Source organism: Phyllobates terribilis, unplaced genomic scaffold (assembly GCF_046119375.1).
Source record: "Phyllobates terribilis strain yellow unplaced genomic scaffold, ASM4611937v1 Scaffold_200__1_contigs__length_3551848, whole genome shotgun sequence".
Lineage (NCBI taxonomy): Eukaryota > Metazoa > Chordata > Amphibia > Anura > Dendrobatidae > Phyllobates > Phyllobates terribilis.
In genome coordinates, this window is record NW_027362960.1 from 2,899,218 (window position 1) to 2,917,287 (window position 18,070).

General features: G+C 39.2%; 1 protein-coding gene across 1 annotated transcript in view; it reads left to right on the forward strand.

Annotated features, from left to right (window-relative positions):
- LOC141213627 (uncharacterized) overlaps positions 1-17,608 on the forward strand; it is a 38,492-nt gene extending 20,884 nt beyond the window's left edge. Inside the window, exons 2-11 of the mRNA XM_073665240.1 lie at positions 61-180; positions 310-486; positions 561-684; positions 764-861; positions 1,058-1,148; positions 5,376-11,372; positions 12,566-12,715; positions 13,018-13,332; positions 14,226-14,367; positions 16,716-17,608. Of these exons, the coding sequence (XP_073521341.1) occupies positions 112-180; positions 310-486; positions 561-684; positions 764-861; positions 1,058-1,148; positions 5,376-6,400 (1,584 nt within the window). The 5' untranslated portion in view covers positions 61-111 and the 3' untranslated portion in view covers positions 6,401-11,372; positions 12,566-12,715; positions 13,018-13,332; positions 14,226-14,367; positions 16,716-17,608. The remainder of the gene's footprint in view (positions 1-60; positions 181-309; positions 487-560; positions 685-763; positions 862-1,057; positions 1,149-5,375; positions 11,373-12,565; positions 12,716-13,017; positions 13,333-14,225; positions 14,368-16,715) is intronic.
- Positions 17,609-18,070: the final 462 nt, after the last annotated feature.

Genomic DNA, 18,070 nt, shown 5'->3' on the forward strand with positions numbered 1-18,070 from the left:
AATTGTATTATTACACAGGATTTTTATGATGTTCTATCAGCTTATCTTTTTCTTATTCAGATCTCTAGAATACCGGATCCTCTCAGTGAAGATCGTGATTTATCCAGTAAAATGATGGACAAGATGGTGGATAGGATATTCCACCTCACCCTAGAGATCCTCTTCCGGCTTACTGGAGAGGTGAGAAATTCTGATGACATCACATTACATCATTCTTATCTATGGGAATAACAGATGGACAGAACTGGAGAGGTGAGGACTCTGGAAATGTCTGTAGTGAGATTTATTTATATGTCTTTCCATAACCAGGATTACATATTAGTGAAGACCTCTAGTGAGCGCTGTCAGGTCCATGTGTCTGAGGGATGGGAAAGACCCCTGAGCCCAATCACGAGACCTCCACCTCACCCCCTGATACATGAGGACATCAATGACCAGAAGATCGTAGAACTCACCTACAAGATGATTGAGCTGCTGACTGGAGAGGTGACATTGCTGGGACATTATACCGTAACGCTATGAAGGGATTGGGGGGATGATGGTATCATTGTATGTGTCAGGTTCCTATAAGGTGTCAGGATGTCGCTGTCTATTTCTCCATGGAGGAGTGGGAATATTTAGAAAGACACAAACATCTGTACAAGGACATCATGATGGAGGTTCCCCAGCCCCTCATATCACCAGGTAATAGGACTAAATACACACGGCCTATAATTATCTGTATGTAAAGAATGAATTCAGTCCCTGTATGTGTTTCCTTCAGATCTATCCAGTAAGAGGACAACACCGGAGAGATGTCCCCGTCCTCTTCTTCCACAGGACTGTAAACACGAAGATCTCAATGTTCCTCAGGATCATCAGGTAGATAGAGAGAAGGTGTCATGAGATCTCCCCTATGATGTGTAGACGGCTGTGAAGGTCATATCTTCAGTTTTGTTTTAGCCATCATTATTATGTTTTATATTTGTGTTATGAGAACAGTGGAGATGGCAGGATTAGAGCTGATCATAGATGTGACTTCTCCATCTCTCTGTGACTTTTATAACATTTGTCTCAGGGTGAAGATCTGACCCATATTAATACTCCAGAGACATACGTGAGGGGTGATGAGCGTTGTAAAGAGGAGACTCCTACATATGACTACCCAGGTGAGTAGTAACCACTAAATGCAGAGAAGTCACAGATTCTTCTCAGTCACCAGCTGTGGCTGCTTTATCGGTGGTGTAGTCCGGCCGTATCACAATCGCGTGATCACCATTTTGTCGCTAGACCACAAAATTCTTCGTCCGAAAATATTCAAATTACTTTGTGAATTGGGAAAGCCCTTTTCTATAGAACTTACAACCTGGAGGATCCACCTACCCCCTGGGATTAGTAGACGCTGACCGTTACCTGCCCAGATCTGTAAACTACAAAGCATAATGACAGCGTACGTAGAATGTGCTGACAAGTTAGAAAATCACTTGAAGAATATTATATTATATTATATTACATTATATTATAATGGACCTGTAAGAGGAAACGGAGGGTAATGATGCTGTTGGCTTCCTAGATCCCTGATATCTTATTGGATGAATCTACCTTCTCTCCCTTCTGTGCTGCTGAATGTGCTCATATGGTCCCTACAAGACCAGGTCCAGTTTTTCTGGTCAAACTTCACTTTTTTTCATCGATAACATTAAATGTGCAGTGAGGCCAAGTGTGAATTTCTGTACAATAACAACAGAGTTTCCCTTTATCCTGACTTTTCAATTTCTTTTAAAACCAGCTAACTTCAAGCAGGATTGTGATAAACTATGCAGAAAACATTACACCTGTGCCATGATATACAGTTATATGAAAAAGTTTGGGCACCCCTATTAATCTTAAGCTTAATGTTTTATAAAAATTGGTGTTTTTGCAACAGCTATTTCAGTTTGATATGTGTAATAACTGTTGGACACAGTAATGTTTATGCCTTGAAATGAGGTTTATTGTACTAACAGAAAATGTGCAATCTGCATTCAAACAAAATTTGACAGGTGCATAAGTATGGGCACCTCACCAGAAAAGTGACATTAATATTTAGTAGATCCTCCTTTTGCAAAAATAACAGCCTCTAGTCACTTCCTGTAGCTTTTAATGAGTTCCTGGATCCTGGATGAAGGTATTTTTGACCATTCCTCTTTACAAAACAATTCCAGTTCAGTTAAGTTTGATGGTCGCCGAGCATGGACAGCCCTCTTCAAATGATCCCACAGATGTTCAATGATATTCAGGTCTGGAGACTGGGATGGCCATTCCAGAACATTGTAATTGTTCCTCTGCATGAATGCCTGAGTAGATTTGGAGCGGTGTTTTGGATCATTATCTTGCTGAAAGATCCATCCCCTGCGTAACTTCAACTTTATCACTGATTCTTGAACATTATGGTCAAGAATCTGCTGATACTGAGTGGAATCCATGCGTCTCTCAACTTTTAACAAGATTCCCGGTGCCGGCATTGGCACACACAGCCCCAAAGCATGATGGACCCACCACCAAATTTTACTGTGGGTAGCAAGTGTTTTTCTTGGAATGCTGTGTTTTTTTGCCGCCATGCATAAAGCCTTTTTGTATGATCAAACAACTCAATCTTGGTTTCATCAGTCCACAGGACCTTCTTCCAAAAAGAAATTGGCTTCTCCAAATGTGCTTTTGCATACCTCAGCCGACTCTGTTTGTGGCGTGCTTGCAGAAACGGTTTCTTTCGCATCACTCTTCCATACAGCTTCTCCTTGTGCAAAGTGCATTGTATAGTTGACCGATGCACAGTGACACCATCTGCAGCAAGTTGATGCTGCTGCTCTCTGGAGGTGGTTTGAGGATTGTCCTTGACTGTTCTCACCATTCTTCTTCTCTGCCTTTCTGATGTTTTTCTTGGCCTGCCACTTCTGGCCTTAACAAGAACTGTTCCTGTGTTCTTCCATTTCCTTACTATGTTCCTCACAGTGGAAACTGATAAGTGAAATCTCTGAGACAGCTTTTTGTATCCTTCCCCTGAACAACTATGTTGAATAATCTTTGTTTTCAGATCATTTGACAGTTGTTTTGAGGAGCCCATGATGCCACTCTTCAGAGGAGATTCAAACAGGAGAACAACTTGCAAGTGGCCACTTTAAGTAGCTTTTCTCATGATTGCATACACCTGGCTATGAAGTTCAAAGCTCAATGAGGTTACAAAACCAAAATAAGTGCTTTAGTACGTCAGTAAAAAGTAGGTAGGAGTATTTAAAACAAGAAAATGATAAGGGTGCCCATACTTATGCACCTGTCAAATTTTGTTTGAATGCAGATTGCACATTTTCTGTTAGTACAATAAACCTCATTTCAAGGCAGAAACATTACTGTGTCCAACAGTTATTACATATATCAAACTGAAATAGCTGTTGCAAAAACACCAATTTTTATAAAACATTAAGCTTAAGATTAATAGGGGTGCCCAAACTTTTTCATATAACTGTATCTCTAAGCTATGCGTGGCTGATGGCTGTAATATACATTTATTCACGACTGCAGGAGATGTGTTGGCATGGCTCGATCCCTGGTTTCATGGATTCACTTCACATCATAAATAGTATTGAGCGAATTTGTTCGGCATTTCAAATTCGGGTTCATGTTCGGGTTTCCGGCTTGTTCGCGCAAAAAAATCGGATGCGCCCGAACACGAACCCGAATTTGAAATGCCAAACAAATTCGCTTAACACTAATCATAGATTCCATTATGTTTTCAAGCCTAAGAAATTCAGATAACTGCAGAATCTCTCCTGAAACGGGAGGCACTGATACTTTCTCTACTCTTCTGGTCAGAACTCATAGTAGGTCCAATGGTCCACCATAAATGAGTGCAACTCCAGTTTAGTGTTGGATTTCTCCCCTCATACATATGTTGTTGCTGGGGATGTTACATATTTATATATTCTTTCTTTATTTCACAAGTTCACTATGATAGTTTCATTGTGGTTGGATCGGCCTCCCTCACTTATGTGAGTCTGTAACTCCCTGGTAGTCTTTCAAAAAGGTCTCCATTGCCTATTCCAAATGCCCGAGATCTAAATTTAAGACACCTCATCTCTGCACTATTATAAAAAGTTCACTTTAAATGTCTAATATTTCTTCTTGAAACTCATCTGACAGAAAATATTGTCCCTTACGATAGTTTAGATTGCCAAGAGCCACCGAGCCCCATGCTCCAATTACCCCAGAGAGGTTTCACCACTAGTTACTCATTTTTCTCTGATGGAGACTGTTGAGTTTGATCATTTCAGTAGATGTTTTATTGTCTATAGTCACAGTTTTTGACTTCAGTAATCCTCTGCTTTAACCTCTTCCCGCAGACAGTTTTATGTTTCTAATCAGGCCTCATTTTTCAAATCTGACGTGTGTCACTTTATGTGGTGATAACTTTGGAATTCTTCACAAAAAAATAATAGGAAACAAATGGACCTTACAAATTATTTTCCAACTTATTTTGAATCTGACAATCCCCTATATATGGCTGTACACTACTGTCTGGGTACATGGCAGGTTAAGAAGGGAAGGAGCGACATTTAGCTATTAGGAATGCCGATTTTGCTGGAATAGTTCACAGACACAATGTATTGGGGGCGCTGGTCTTGGTCATCTGGAAGCTTAAAAGATGGCCACCACGAACAGGCTTGTCACTATCTACCCTGTTTACAGATTTCACAAATTACTTTGCTCATCATCCTTTAACCCCTCTACATGGATCTGAACTTACACAGAGACCCCTAGGCTTGGGCCACAGTGTTACCTAATGTTCTGTGGAGTGAGATGGGAAGAAGAATAGTCAGGTAGCCGGGTCAGAACCAGGTGGGCAAAGAAAATACAAAATCAGAAGACACAAGAGTAGTCAGTAAACGGGCCGAGGTCACAACAGGAAACAAATACACAAGCCGGGAGCTGATCACAGAGGACTGAACCAGAGGAGAACAAGGCTGTATCTGGCAGCTTCCGGCAATATGCTTCCAGCTTTAGTAGGGTGCGGTGCTCTCCAAATGGCTGAAGCAGGGAGCAGATTAATCCAGCTGGACAGAACACACACCCATACTGTCAGACTCGATGGTACTACTGGTTCCAGCAACCCTAATCTTAGTGGCTGGACAGAGCCTGCGCCTTTAACTCCATATTTGGGAGGCAGAATGAACAAACAGTTGAACACCACGCTCCTGGTCCATCCTATGAGGTTTTCTATTAGACAGTCATTGTCCTGGTGAATAAGTGATTTTTTTTTATATAACTTGCCTTTTTTACAGACAATTTAAGTAGAACTGTTCAAAAATATAAAATTCAAGGATTTTTTATTAAAAAATAATAATTGGTTTTATTCTTGGCAGATGACTGTACCAGAACATCAGAGGGACAGCTGACATCTTCAATTTTCAAATCAGATAATTTTCAGATCCCACAGGATACAATTAAAATGAATGCCATTTCTCCAGATATACCATCATCCCTTCACAGAAAAGATCTGTCATCTGATCCTTTGATACAGGTCCTGTCTTCTGATTCATTACCGACTACTAAGGAAAATCAAAGTCACAAAATAAGCATTAAAAAACAAACTGCTCCTAAAGCAAAGAAGACCTTTTCACATTCAGAATATAGAAATAGTTTTCCTCTCAAAAAGTCTATTCTTAAACATCAAAAAATTCACACAGCGAAGAATAGATTTTCTTGCTCCAATTGTGGGAGATGTTTTAATCAGAAAACAAGTCTTGCTAGGCACCAGAGAACTCACACAGGAGAGAAGCCATTTCCATGTTCAGAATGTGGAAAATACTTTACACAGAAATCAAGTCTTATCAACCATCAGAGAACTCACACAGGAGAGAAGCCATTTTCATGTTCAGAATGTGGGAAATGTTTTGCAAAGAAATCAACTCTTATCAACCATCAGATAACTCACACAGGAGAGAAGCCTTTTTCATGTTCAGAATGTGGGAAATGTTTTACAGAGAAATCAACTCTTACCAAACATCTGAGAATTCACACAGTGGAGAAGCCTTTTTCATGTTCAGATTGTGGGAAATGTTTTGTACAGAAATCATATCTTAATATACATCAGAGAACTCACACAGGGGACAAGCCTTTTCCATGTTCAGAATGTGGAAAATGTTTTACACAGAAATCAACTCTTATCAACCATCAGAGAACTCACACAGGAGAGAAGCCATTTTCATGTTCAGAATGTGGGAAATATTTTACAGCGAAATCAAATCTTACCAAACATCTGAGAATTCACACAGGGAAGAAGCCCTTTTCATGTTCAAAATGTGGGAAATGTTTTAACCTGAAAGAGCATTTTGATAACCACCGTAGAACCCACACTGGGGAGAATGCCGCAGCTACACCTTACTAGTCTCTGTACAGACAAGAAAGGCCCTAACTACACAACTAAAAATACCACCACAGACCTAACTCCCTAATAAGTCGTTGAGGAGTTTGTCATACCTCCTGAGGAACCAGAGGGGAGGCTGCAACACACTGTCAACAAGGGGAAAGGGAAGTATGAAGTAAAATACGAAAAACCTGAATGAGAAACCAAAATACATTCATATAGGGCAAAGAAGGCAAGCTAAGGAGAACCAAAAATAAAAGGAACAAGTATAATCTCCTAGAAACCTATCATTGTTAGAATGAAAAGGTACTGGGAGGAAAAGCAAACTTACCGGGAGGATAGTTTCACCTTTGTGGTGAAACTTATAAAATTCATCCTCACCAACTGTATATGTAAAACCTGTCCATTTATAATGACCACGGACAAGATAAAGATTCCCAACTCACATCAGGACCACAAGATCCCAGGTACTTTCAGCTGCACCACAAATAATGTAGTTACTTAATTATATGTACCAAATGTCCAACTGGGGGTCTGTATTTCGGGGAGACGAGGCAAAAACTTAAAACAAGGATGAATTCTCATCGCCACACAAAAAAAGAATAGATCTACTTGTGGCCACACTTTTTTACGGCCACAACTGCTTATCCTTTTCCGAAACTGATAGTTCTGCTTCACATCACTTGTCTTATCTATTGCATTATTCCTGTGCCCTGTTATGTATAAATATGTGACTCTTCAGATTTTGTATTATACTATGTCTGATGAAGAGACCTGAGTAGTCTTGAAAGCTTACTGACTAATGGCAAACTGAAAAGATGGTATCAACCACTGAGGACTCTCAAATTTTAAAATGTTTCTCCATACAGCAATTTTAAGATCGCTCCACAGGTGTTCAATGGGATTTAGACCCAGACTCATTGCTGGTCAGAACTCTCCAGTACTTTGTTTCCATCCATTTTCTGGGTGCTTCTTGAAGTATGTTTGGGGTCATTGTCATGCTGGAAGACCCATGACCTAGGACGCAAACCCAGCTTTCTGACACTAGGCACTACATTGTGACAGAAAATCCTTTGCTAATATTCACATTTCATGATGCCTTGCACACAGTCAGAGGCAGCAAAGCAACCCCAAAACACCTTTGAACCTCCACTATATTTGACTGTATGGGTTGTAAATTTATTGATTATGCTGTGCACTTTGGACAAAGGAAAATGTGGATCTCTAAAGATGGACTTATAACCATGAAATTGTTGATATTTTTCAACAATTTTGGTTCTCAAGTCCTCAGACAGTTCTCTTCTCCTTTTTCTGTTTTCTCCATGCTTAGTGTGGCACACATATGCACACAATGCAAAGATTGAATCAACTTCTCCCTTTTTTATTTGGTTTTAGTTGTGATTTTCATATTGCCGACATCTGTTAACTTGCGAAAATTGCGTTTGAACAAAAACTCAAAACATGCAGAGGAACAAAATGAAAAATGTAGACAAAGTCGTCGCACAACCAGTGTACAGTATAATGGGCCCCACATAGTCCTCCATACAGAATAATGGGCCCCACATAGTCCTCCATACATAAGAAACAAGAGGAAAAAAATTTGAGTCAGCGTCCCATATAATAGTGAATTAATTACAAAATTGTATTCATTATAATTTATACAGGAAAAAAATATGAATTGCAGAAACAGAGGCAGTTAATAGTAAAACAATGGAGGAACACTAATGAGGAGCATGAGACAAATTAACATAAGATATAACATAAGATATACTTTATTTTTATCCCGGAGGAAATTGCGGTATCACAGCAGCAGAACACAGATCTCGAACATGACACATATGATAACATAACATTTGGAATGCTTTAGACATTGCTTTTCAGACATTTGTTAAAAAACATGATTCTTTTCTGATGTAAATACATAATTGGGCTCCCAAAAATAAGAATATATTGTTAAAATGCAGTGAAGCATTCAATAAAAGTGCAGGTGCTTATCATATCTGCTTATAGCAGATGTTTATAAGTGGTATCAGTGCCCTGACCTCTTAGGCTACAGGGTAAAAGTATATCCTAATACATATTAAAGCCTAGAAAATGCACCTAAGTAGGAAAAAAGATTAAAGAACGGCAGCAAAAAGAGAGTATCATGAATCCTATAGAATACTTCCAGCCACAGTGGATGTGAACACGCCCCTCAATGGCGCTCACCCTGACGCGCGTTTTGGCACGGCTGCCTTCGTCAGAGGGTGGCATCAATGAAGTTGGGTAGGGTTTAAAAAGGGCCTATGAGCCAATAGAAAAGGGGGTAGTCTCTCCACCAATGGGTGTGGGGAGGGCATGGCATGACGCATGGCAATCACCGCTACACCACAGCAACCGCGTCATGTAATCCATGATGCCGCAAGCACGTGGTGATCCACATGACCGCGCGTCACAGAGCACATTAATATGGGCAACGAGGACACCACAGAGAACAGTGAAGCCATGCGTACCGCCCAGTCCACAGACATATAGTCAAATACAACCGGAGAGAAAAAGAAACTAGCATAACTGTCAATAATAGCATGGACCAAATATGTATATATATCTAAGGGTATAGGCGATAGCCAATTATATATAAGTCAGAGAAGTTAATTGGCCATCACAAAACAAAGTATATCTTCAAGAAAAGCATGAAGTATAACATGATTATATGAGATCATAGTATAAATGCATAATAAATATCTCTCAAAATATCGATCTGTAAATGCGAAAGGTATACAATAATAACTGTATGGACAAAAAATGTGCACACACAAAAAAAGTTACAGAGCTTGAGAGACCATACAGCGCCAGCAATTATGTCCATGTTATCCAATAGCAGAATGGAAGTCCACAACGTCATTGACGGATAGAAATGGAGATATCACGTATACAAACATGCCAATCACCATGTATTGCCTTTATGAATATTTGGTAGAAAAAGACTATGAACTCTCATGGAGGAACACTAAAGAAATAGAAAAAAGTTAAAACAATGTGGATATAGGTGATCAGAGAAATGGGGCATAACTAATATTTTCGTTCAAGCCCAATGGATGGAGTGTTTTTAAAGTCCAAATCCATCTGCTCTCTTTCTGGGCTAATAGTTGGCTCACTCTACTTTCCCTAATATTAGTGGTGATCATGTCAATACCCAGAAGTTTAAGTTTAGATGCGTCACACTTATGGTGTATTCTAAAATGCTTGGGAATAGTTTTTAACGTAGAAATATCAGTTTCATTTACCGCCGCTTCAATACTTAGGACGTGTTCACGTATTCTTGTCTTTAGTTGTCAGCCTTACATAGATTTTAGGACACAGGCATGTCGCATAATAGTCCACCGCTTTAGAGGTACAAGTTATCTTTTTGGTGACGTAATAGGTCCTAGAGCCCTGGGAATCTGTGAAAGAGCATGTTCGACATTATGACACGCCACACATCTACCACATGGTACACATCAATTTACTGGAGGTGGTCTTTTCAAAAAATTAGGGAGAATGGTAGGATAATAGTGGCTTCTTGTAGGATGATCATAGAGATTTTTTGCTTTTCTGAAGATGATTTGCGGTCTCTGTGGTAGATATTTTACCAATATGGGGTCAGCCATTAAGATGGGCCCTGATTCTGTCGCTTTAGAGTGGAATGTTGTAATGAACCGTAACGTATTGTCGTCTTTGGCTGGTTTTATATTATAGAGGGATTTATGATGTGTGGTATATTTATCTCGGTGAAATGCTTTTCTTCACAGAGCGATGGCTATTCCCTCTTTCTCTAAATCTAATCATGAGATCTTCTGCTTGCGTCCTCCAAAATAATGGCCCTACATAGTTCGCCATATAGTATGATTGACCCCACATAGCTTTCCATACAGTGTAATAGGCCCCACATAGCTTTCCATACAGTATAATGGGCCCCACAAAGTCCTTCATGCAGAATAATGGCCCCACATAGGTGTGGTGGTTCTGGTTTCGCGGGTCAAATATAATCACCAAGACTTGGGCATGTGTGCTCTACATTGTTGAAGCTCCCCCCCCCCCATGTCATCATTGAGCTTGAGGTCTTAAATTGGTTTTAACGAAAATACCCACCCCTCTACCTATTTTTCTTTCCTATCCGTTTGAATGTAATGTAACCCTCTATGTTTGTCACCCAGTCATGGCTTTTATCCAGCCAGGTTTCTGTAATGCCCACCACATCGTAATCTGTGGCTGACCTAAGAGTCTCTAATTCATTTTGTTCTCCCCATTGAGGTGCAGCCTGTCCCTATCGTAGAGCCTGTAGCCGACAGAGAAGTCAGCCATGTTCTCCATGAACCCAAACCCTTTCCTCCTGACAATTATCTCCTTAAGGACTCTTTCTCTTTTCAGTATCTCCGGTACAAGTGGTGACAGTTTCCACACGTACCGGAGACAATGACACATGCAGACCCATTCAAATCAATGGGTCTTTGTACACCTCAGTGTATTTTCACAGACCATGTGTTCCTGTGCTCCACACGGAGGCAAGTCAGTTTTTTGACGACAGCACCGATCACATGGACACATTAAAGTCAATGGGTCTATGTAAACACGTACTGCACACAGATGACATCCGTGTGCCATCTGTGTGCGTTTTTAAAGGTTATAGGGTTAACATAATAACAATTTGTTTCAATATCACCCAGGTGTTTAGACCATGATTGTTTTAAAAGTTTGGCCTAATCTTATCAGCATTTTGTGAGAGGTGAAGTTGGAATACTATGAGAGTGGTGGAGTTTTGCAAGTGTGGTGAGGATTCGATGCAGAATGGCCCCCAGGGTGGACACAGCACGGCTAATATCTCTTGTGGAGCAGCACCCTGAGCTTTGGGACACCAGAACAGAGGGATACCATGACAGACGGAGAATAGAGCGGGCTTGGCTCGCTGTAGCCGCACAGCTCTTCCACAGACCAGGATGGGCCACATATTCACCAGCCAAGCAGGCAAAGTTTGGTAAGTTATCCCATAGCAGTTCCTTTTTCATAACAAAATGTATTTTTATATGCATATACTGTTTATTGTGTTGTGTGCTTTGTAATTTAAAAGGGCTGAACCACACAGACATTACCAGACGTGTAGATTGTTTTTACTTTGTTAAAAATAACATATAGACCTAATTATTCATATATTACTGTGTGGACTGTTTTTCATTCCCAATTGTTTAGTTTACAGTATGGTTGTTAGTAACCAGCCTAGCGTAAGCATGTATTACACATGCATTGTGTGTCCGTGGCCTGATTTGTAGCTTGTATTTATGCATCTCATTAGGCCAGTGTTATTTCCAGTCTTTTCTTACAACACATTAAATAATTTGTTAGGTAATATAAGAAAATGTCTCAAAAGTAGCTGCAATGTGGAAATCCATAATATGTGGAGAAGTGTTTGGCCAAATCCCTTATAATTTTACAAAGTGTAATATTGTTTGGCATTCCCTTCCATGGCCTTGTAACTTTCTGCCATTACTTTTGATTTTTCTGCTTATTGTATTGCACCATATGTATATTGGATTTGATGCCTTACAATTTGAACCCTTCTGGGTAAATTTGCACATAAATTATCCAATGTCTTAACTGAATGTTGTAAGGCGACTGAAAGTTTTCTTGCATTTTTGGTTTTAGGAGCCATAAGATCTGTTCCAAATTACATGTATAAACCATTAGGTGGCCATGTGCCGGCTGGTATTGTTCTCCATGTAAATGGCAATCTTTACATAATACTACCCCTTTGTGTGAATGTTTTTTGGGTGTTATCTCCAGTGTTCCTGTAAACACTGACTATTTATTGCCACTGGCAAGGCCACACATATAATGCATTACTGCACCCACTATTTTTATTTTAGCCTAACTACCCTGAGTCCCTCAACCAAGTTTTCACTTTACAAAAATTACAAATGCTTACATTTATGATGTTATCCCAAAATATAATTTAATGCTGACATCATCCCTTAAATTGGCCCCACAGTAGTAAGTTCCAATACTATTAAAATATAAATAGATTTTTGTTTGGAAATGCCTAATTGTTCACTTATCAATTGAATTATCTGTGCAAAAGTATTTTTTTTTCAAAATTGAAAATAGTATATTAGGCAATTTTTAAAACCAACTTTAAACATGTACACTCATATTTTTTGCACTATTGTCTTTCAGATGATTTTGGAAAGCGGCGATGGCGTTCAGCGAGGGATCAGTTCAGACGAGAATTTCTTCCACTACCCACGACATCAGGTGCCACCAAAAAAGGCAATATATCTACTACAAGAATTTAGCTTTTCTGAAGCCAATAATGGAACTCAACCAGTACGTGACTGTGTTTGTATTTTATTATTTTAGGCAGAACATAATCTGATGTGTTAACTTGTTATTTTCAAAAATGTATATTATCTAGATCAGAAAGACACATACAGATCAAGTGCCTAATTAAATACATATGTGTTAAGTTAGAAGTACACATAGTCAAATTGTGATCTTCATAATGGTAAAGGCCTTTACACTGACGCTTTAGCTTCATATGTTCTTATCATTTTAAAGATGCCAACACTTATGTTTGTCTACATTCTATTATACCTACAATAATATCTTGGCAATGTAATTTCTCATAGAACTGATGACAACCTGGATGACTCAGATGAATCTACAAGAGCAGAACCATCCGCAACATGTACATCAGCATCCGAGACAGATCACCCCTCCCAGCTGACCAGAATCCACAAGCACAGGCTGAAGAAGTGTCTGATGCTGCTGAAGGCTCCACTGATCCTGCTCCAGTAAGCACACAAGAAAGTTCGCAACCATCAGGCCAAACACAGAATGCACTACAACCACAGTCATCCACACCGATTCGTCCAAGGATTATTGCCACCAATGTCCGAGGAAGAAGAACCAGGCGTCTGGAAGAGCTGCGTATGCTGCCATAGGTGATTGATGCTCGGGTTCTTGCGATCATCAATACCCTCACACCAGAAACATCAGTTGATCACTTTTGTAGGTCACTGTCTCCATGTCTTGCAAAAGTTCCAGAGGAATGGCAGGAATGGGTACGGGCTGCAATACTGACCCTCATTGATGCTAGCCAGGGACAACAGGTGCCAAACCAGGTTCTTTCACCAATTGAACAATGGTGAGCTGGCCACCATGAAACTCAGCTGTCATCTGCTACTTCCAGTACACATGGTCAAAATGTTGCTACACTTGTCTTCTGGGCTGGTAAATCTAACTGCAACTTAACCCTATCAGCACATGCCAGCACCCTCTGCTGCCCCATAAAACCACGGATACACCCATCATTATCAACACATGGCTGCTCCCTCTTCCGTTTCGCCAAACACAGCCTACACCCATCAGTACCAGCACATGCCTGACCCTTCTTCTGTCCGTCCAACACCACCCTACAACCAGCAACATTCACATCTGACTACCCTCATGCCTCTGGAGGCTACTGGTGGGCCAACATTTTGTGAGCCTCAGCCCTACACTCAACAATTTGAACTTCACAAGCCTCTGCCAAGATCACAACAAGCTAATCCTTCTCAAACATATGTCAAGCACATTACAATCACACAAAACTATACACAATCTGGTGTGGCAGCTCACCAATACACAGCCCCTCAAAATTACTCACAGTAATTGCCACTCTGTAAAGCGCCGCAAGTGGAATCGAGATATAGAGGATTACCAGAATGGTCATATATACAATTGGCAGAAAGAGGGGAATACCTCTTGGAATAGAAGAGGTTATGATCATAAGAATCTAAAAATGAGACATAATAATTTAAGGACTTACCCATACCCATAATATTATTCTCCCTAGATCCAGATACAACACAGCATACAAAAAAGTACCAAAAAGGTGAGGCAAGCGGCATCGGAAACAACAAAAGAGAGAAAAGAGACAGGAGCAAGCAACGACAGCAAAGCCAAATAACAACACGGAAAAAGGACATTAATTAGTGGTAAATATATCAAGTAAAGAGTTATCAGAATCAACAAATGGCGCTTCTGAATAAAGGTTTGACTTTTAGTCCAACCAAACACGTGAATTGGTTTCAGTTAGTGCTGGATCTTCAGAAGTTCGTTAGAAATATTAAGTTAAAGAATTGGTTTACCAATAATGTTGTGGTTCCCAAAGTATGTGATAGTGAGCTCAGTCTACAGCAAGCGCTTATAACTAAAAAGGGTACCTTTACACCACCAGGGAATGTGCCGGTTATAGAGGCATTTATAGAAGCGGTACACAGAGATATAGAGGTACTCAAAAAGAATGTAAATAGGAATACAAGAAATCCTCATCTAGGAGTAGAGGAATTGAAAGCTCTAAATGCCCTTGTCCATGACGACGACATCATAATAAAATCAGCTGATAAAGGTGGGGCTGTCGTCATCATGGACAAGGGCAAGTATATTAATGAAATTAGGAGACAATTAAGCAATGGGGAGGTATATAACAAAAAATAGAGAGGGATCCCAAGTTTGAATTTATGCATATGTTGAGATATTTTGATTATCTTGCTTAAAGCATTGGATAAAAAATTAATTAACAAGGATTTGTATGAATATTTATGGATGGAGCATCTGACCACACCCATACTATATGAGTTGCCAAAAATCCATAAGTGCTTACAAAGTCCACCAGGGCGACTGATACTGTCGGGTGTGGATTTGTTGAGCAGTACAATTAGGACATACCTAGATAAAATTTTGAATCCTCTATCAAAAAATTTGGTATCATATATACGAGACACTTTGGATTTCATCTTGAAATTACAAAATGTTGAACTTAAAGGGGAGGTGATGTTGGTCTCGTTTGATGTGGTTTCCCTTTACACATCTATTGATAATGAAAGCGGGATTGAGCCAATCAGACGCAAGTTCCTGACAACTGAGTACACTAGTGAGAGCCAGAAGTTCTTTATAGAATTAATAAAATTTGTAATGTATCATAATTATTTTCTTTTTGGAAATGATTTTTTTATCCAATTACGTGGCACTGCGATGGGGGCCAATATGGCGCTGGCTTACGCCAATATTGTGATGGCATCTCTGGAGGAGGACCTCGTCTATGTGTCCCACCACTTCGGGAAGGTTCTGGAGTGGTGGTGATACATAGACGACGTTTTCCTCCTGTGGACTGGTTCCTAAATAGGGTTGAAAGAGTTCCACATTTATTTAAATAAAATTGATGAAACCATAAAATTCACTTTGGTGAGCTCTAAAGAAAAAATAAAATTTTGGGATGTTCTTGTTTCACAAAAAAATGGGTGTCTGCAAACCTCCCTTTATACCAAACCTACGGATCATAATGTTATGTTAAAATTTAATAGCCATCATCCAAAAAAGATTATACAATCCTTGCCATATAACCAATATGTGAGGATTAAAAGAATTGAAAGTGAGGAGAGTGGTTTGGAAACAAATTTTAAAATATTAACGAAAAAATTTGAGGACAGAGGTTATCCAAAAAAATTATTGGAACAACAAATGGCTAAAGTTCAACAAGTTGAAAGGAGGGATTTGATTCAATCAAAAAAGGAGAGGGAGTATATGGGTAGGATACCTCTTGTCACAACATATGGTGATGAAAGTGGGGAGGTAGCTAAAATTATTAAAAATCATTGGAGAATGTTAGGAAATTGCCTGACAAATGTACCAGAATTTAAAAATCCTCCAATATTCTCTTATAAAAGGGCACAAAATATCAAAGACAAGTTGGTCCATTCAGACATTGGAACATTAAAAACTATGACACAGACATTCATTACAGGTAGGAGCAAAAAGGGATGTTACCCCTGTCTCTCATGTATAAATTGTAACTCAGTGCTGAAGGGTGAAAAGTTTACTCATCCAAAAATGGGAGTTATATATAACATCAGACATTATTTGATTCTGATCACGTGATATATCTATTGGAATGCCCTTGTTCACTTTGGTATGTTGGGGAGACAACATGTGATTTTAAAACCCGTATCAATCACCATAGATATACAATAAGGAAAAAACGGATGGACCTCCCGGTATCGAAACATTTTGTAGAAGCTGGTCATGTCAAAAAACAATTAAAATTCAGGATAATAGATGTAGTCTTACCCCAAAGGAGAGGGGGAGATAGAGTTAAGCTATTAAAGGAAAAATAATTAGAATGGATATATAGGTAAAATACACTCAAACAGAACGGATTGAATGTGGAATTCAATACTACAGTGATAACTTACAATTCAACCCAACAATTCAGTAGTGTCTGTTTCTTTTAAATGATGAAATCAGTGAACGTTTTTTAAATTATATTTTGTTCCCTTTCTTGTAGATCAGCACCTCCATGAATAAAGATGGTGAAATGGACGACTCATCCAGCATCAGTGTTTACATGATTAATGATATTCTTTATGAAGGTGTAATGTGAAAAATGATTTCATTCATGAATATGTAAATATATTTAATGGAGGTCCCAGAATAATTACCCTTGCTACGCTAAGGGAGGTGGAATTACATATAGTGAGCCAATATACATATATACTAAGGAAAGAGGATGGGGCTTTCACACAGCTCTGACTCTGACCTGGTGCCTGGATTCCTAGGACGTACCCAGAAATGGGGAAATCCCCTAGATGTAAAATGTGGGCCTTAATATGGATCCCTAAAAAAAAGTAGCAGTATAGGATTATTAAGACCAGCCATGCGGTCTATAAATACCGTATATTCCGGCGTATAAGACGACCTGGTGTATAAGACGACCCCCCTACTTTCCTGTTAAAATATAGAGTTTAGGATATATTCACCGTATAAGACTACCCCTTTTCCAACGCATACCAAACACCGGTAAAAATTTAAAAAAAAACAGATTTGAATTTAACATGGTCCTTTTTTAATTTAAATTCTTATGACATGCAGGTATATAGCAGGAAAACTGTCACTCATAAACATAAGGCATACAACAACAACATTACTATCATCCATTTTCATCAGCGGCATACACCGGTACCCGACAATTTACAACAGAAAGAATAGAGCTTCACACATAGATTAGATAGATAGAAACATGTCAGTCACATATATATGAAGTACAGTGACATTGTTGGTTACTGTACTTGTCATTTAGTGTAAAGGATTTATTAAAAAATATAATAGTGTTTTCGTGCACCGTCTCTTTAAAAAAGCCGGCCGGCAATTCAGCAGCGGTACCCGACAATTTATAACAGACAGAATAGAGCTTCACACATAGATTAGATAGATAGAAACATGTCAGTCACATATATATGAAGTACAGTGATAGTGTTGATTACTGTACTTGTCATTTAGTGTAAAGGATTTATTTAAAAAAATAATAGTGTTTTCATGCACCGTCTCTTTAAGAAAGCCAGCCGGCAATTCAGCATCTGTACCCGACAATTTAGAATAGAAGGAATAGAGAATCATACATAGATTAGATAGATAGAAACATGTCAGTCACATATATATGAAGTACAGTGACAGTGTTGATTACTGTACTTGTCATTTAGTGTTAAAATAAAGGATTTATTTTAAAAAAAATTGGCGTGGGGTTCCCCTTAATTTTAGTCTCTAGTGGAGGTTAAGCAGACAGCTGGGGCAGATGTTTGAAGCCTGGGAAGGGGTTAATACCCACGGAGCTTCCCAGGCTACTAATATCAGCCCCCAGCTGAA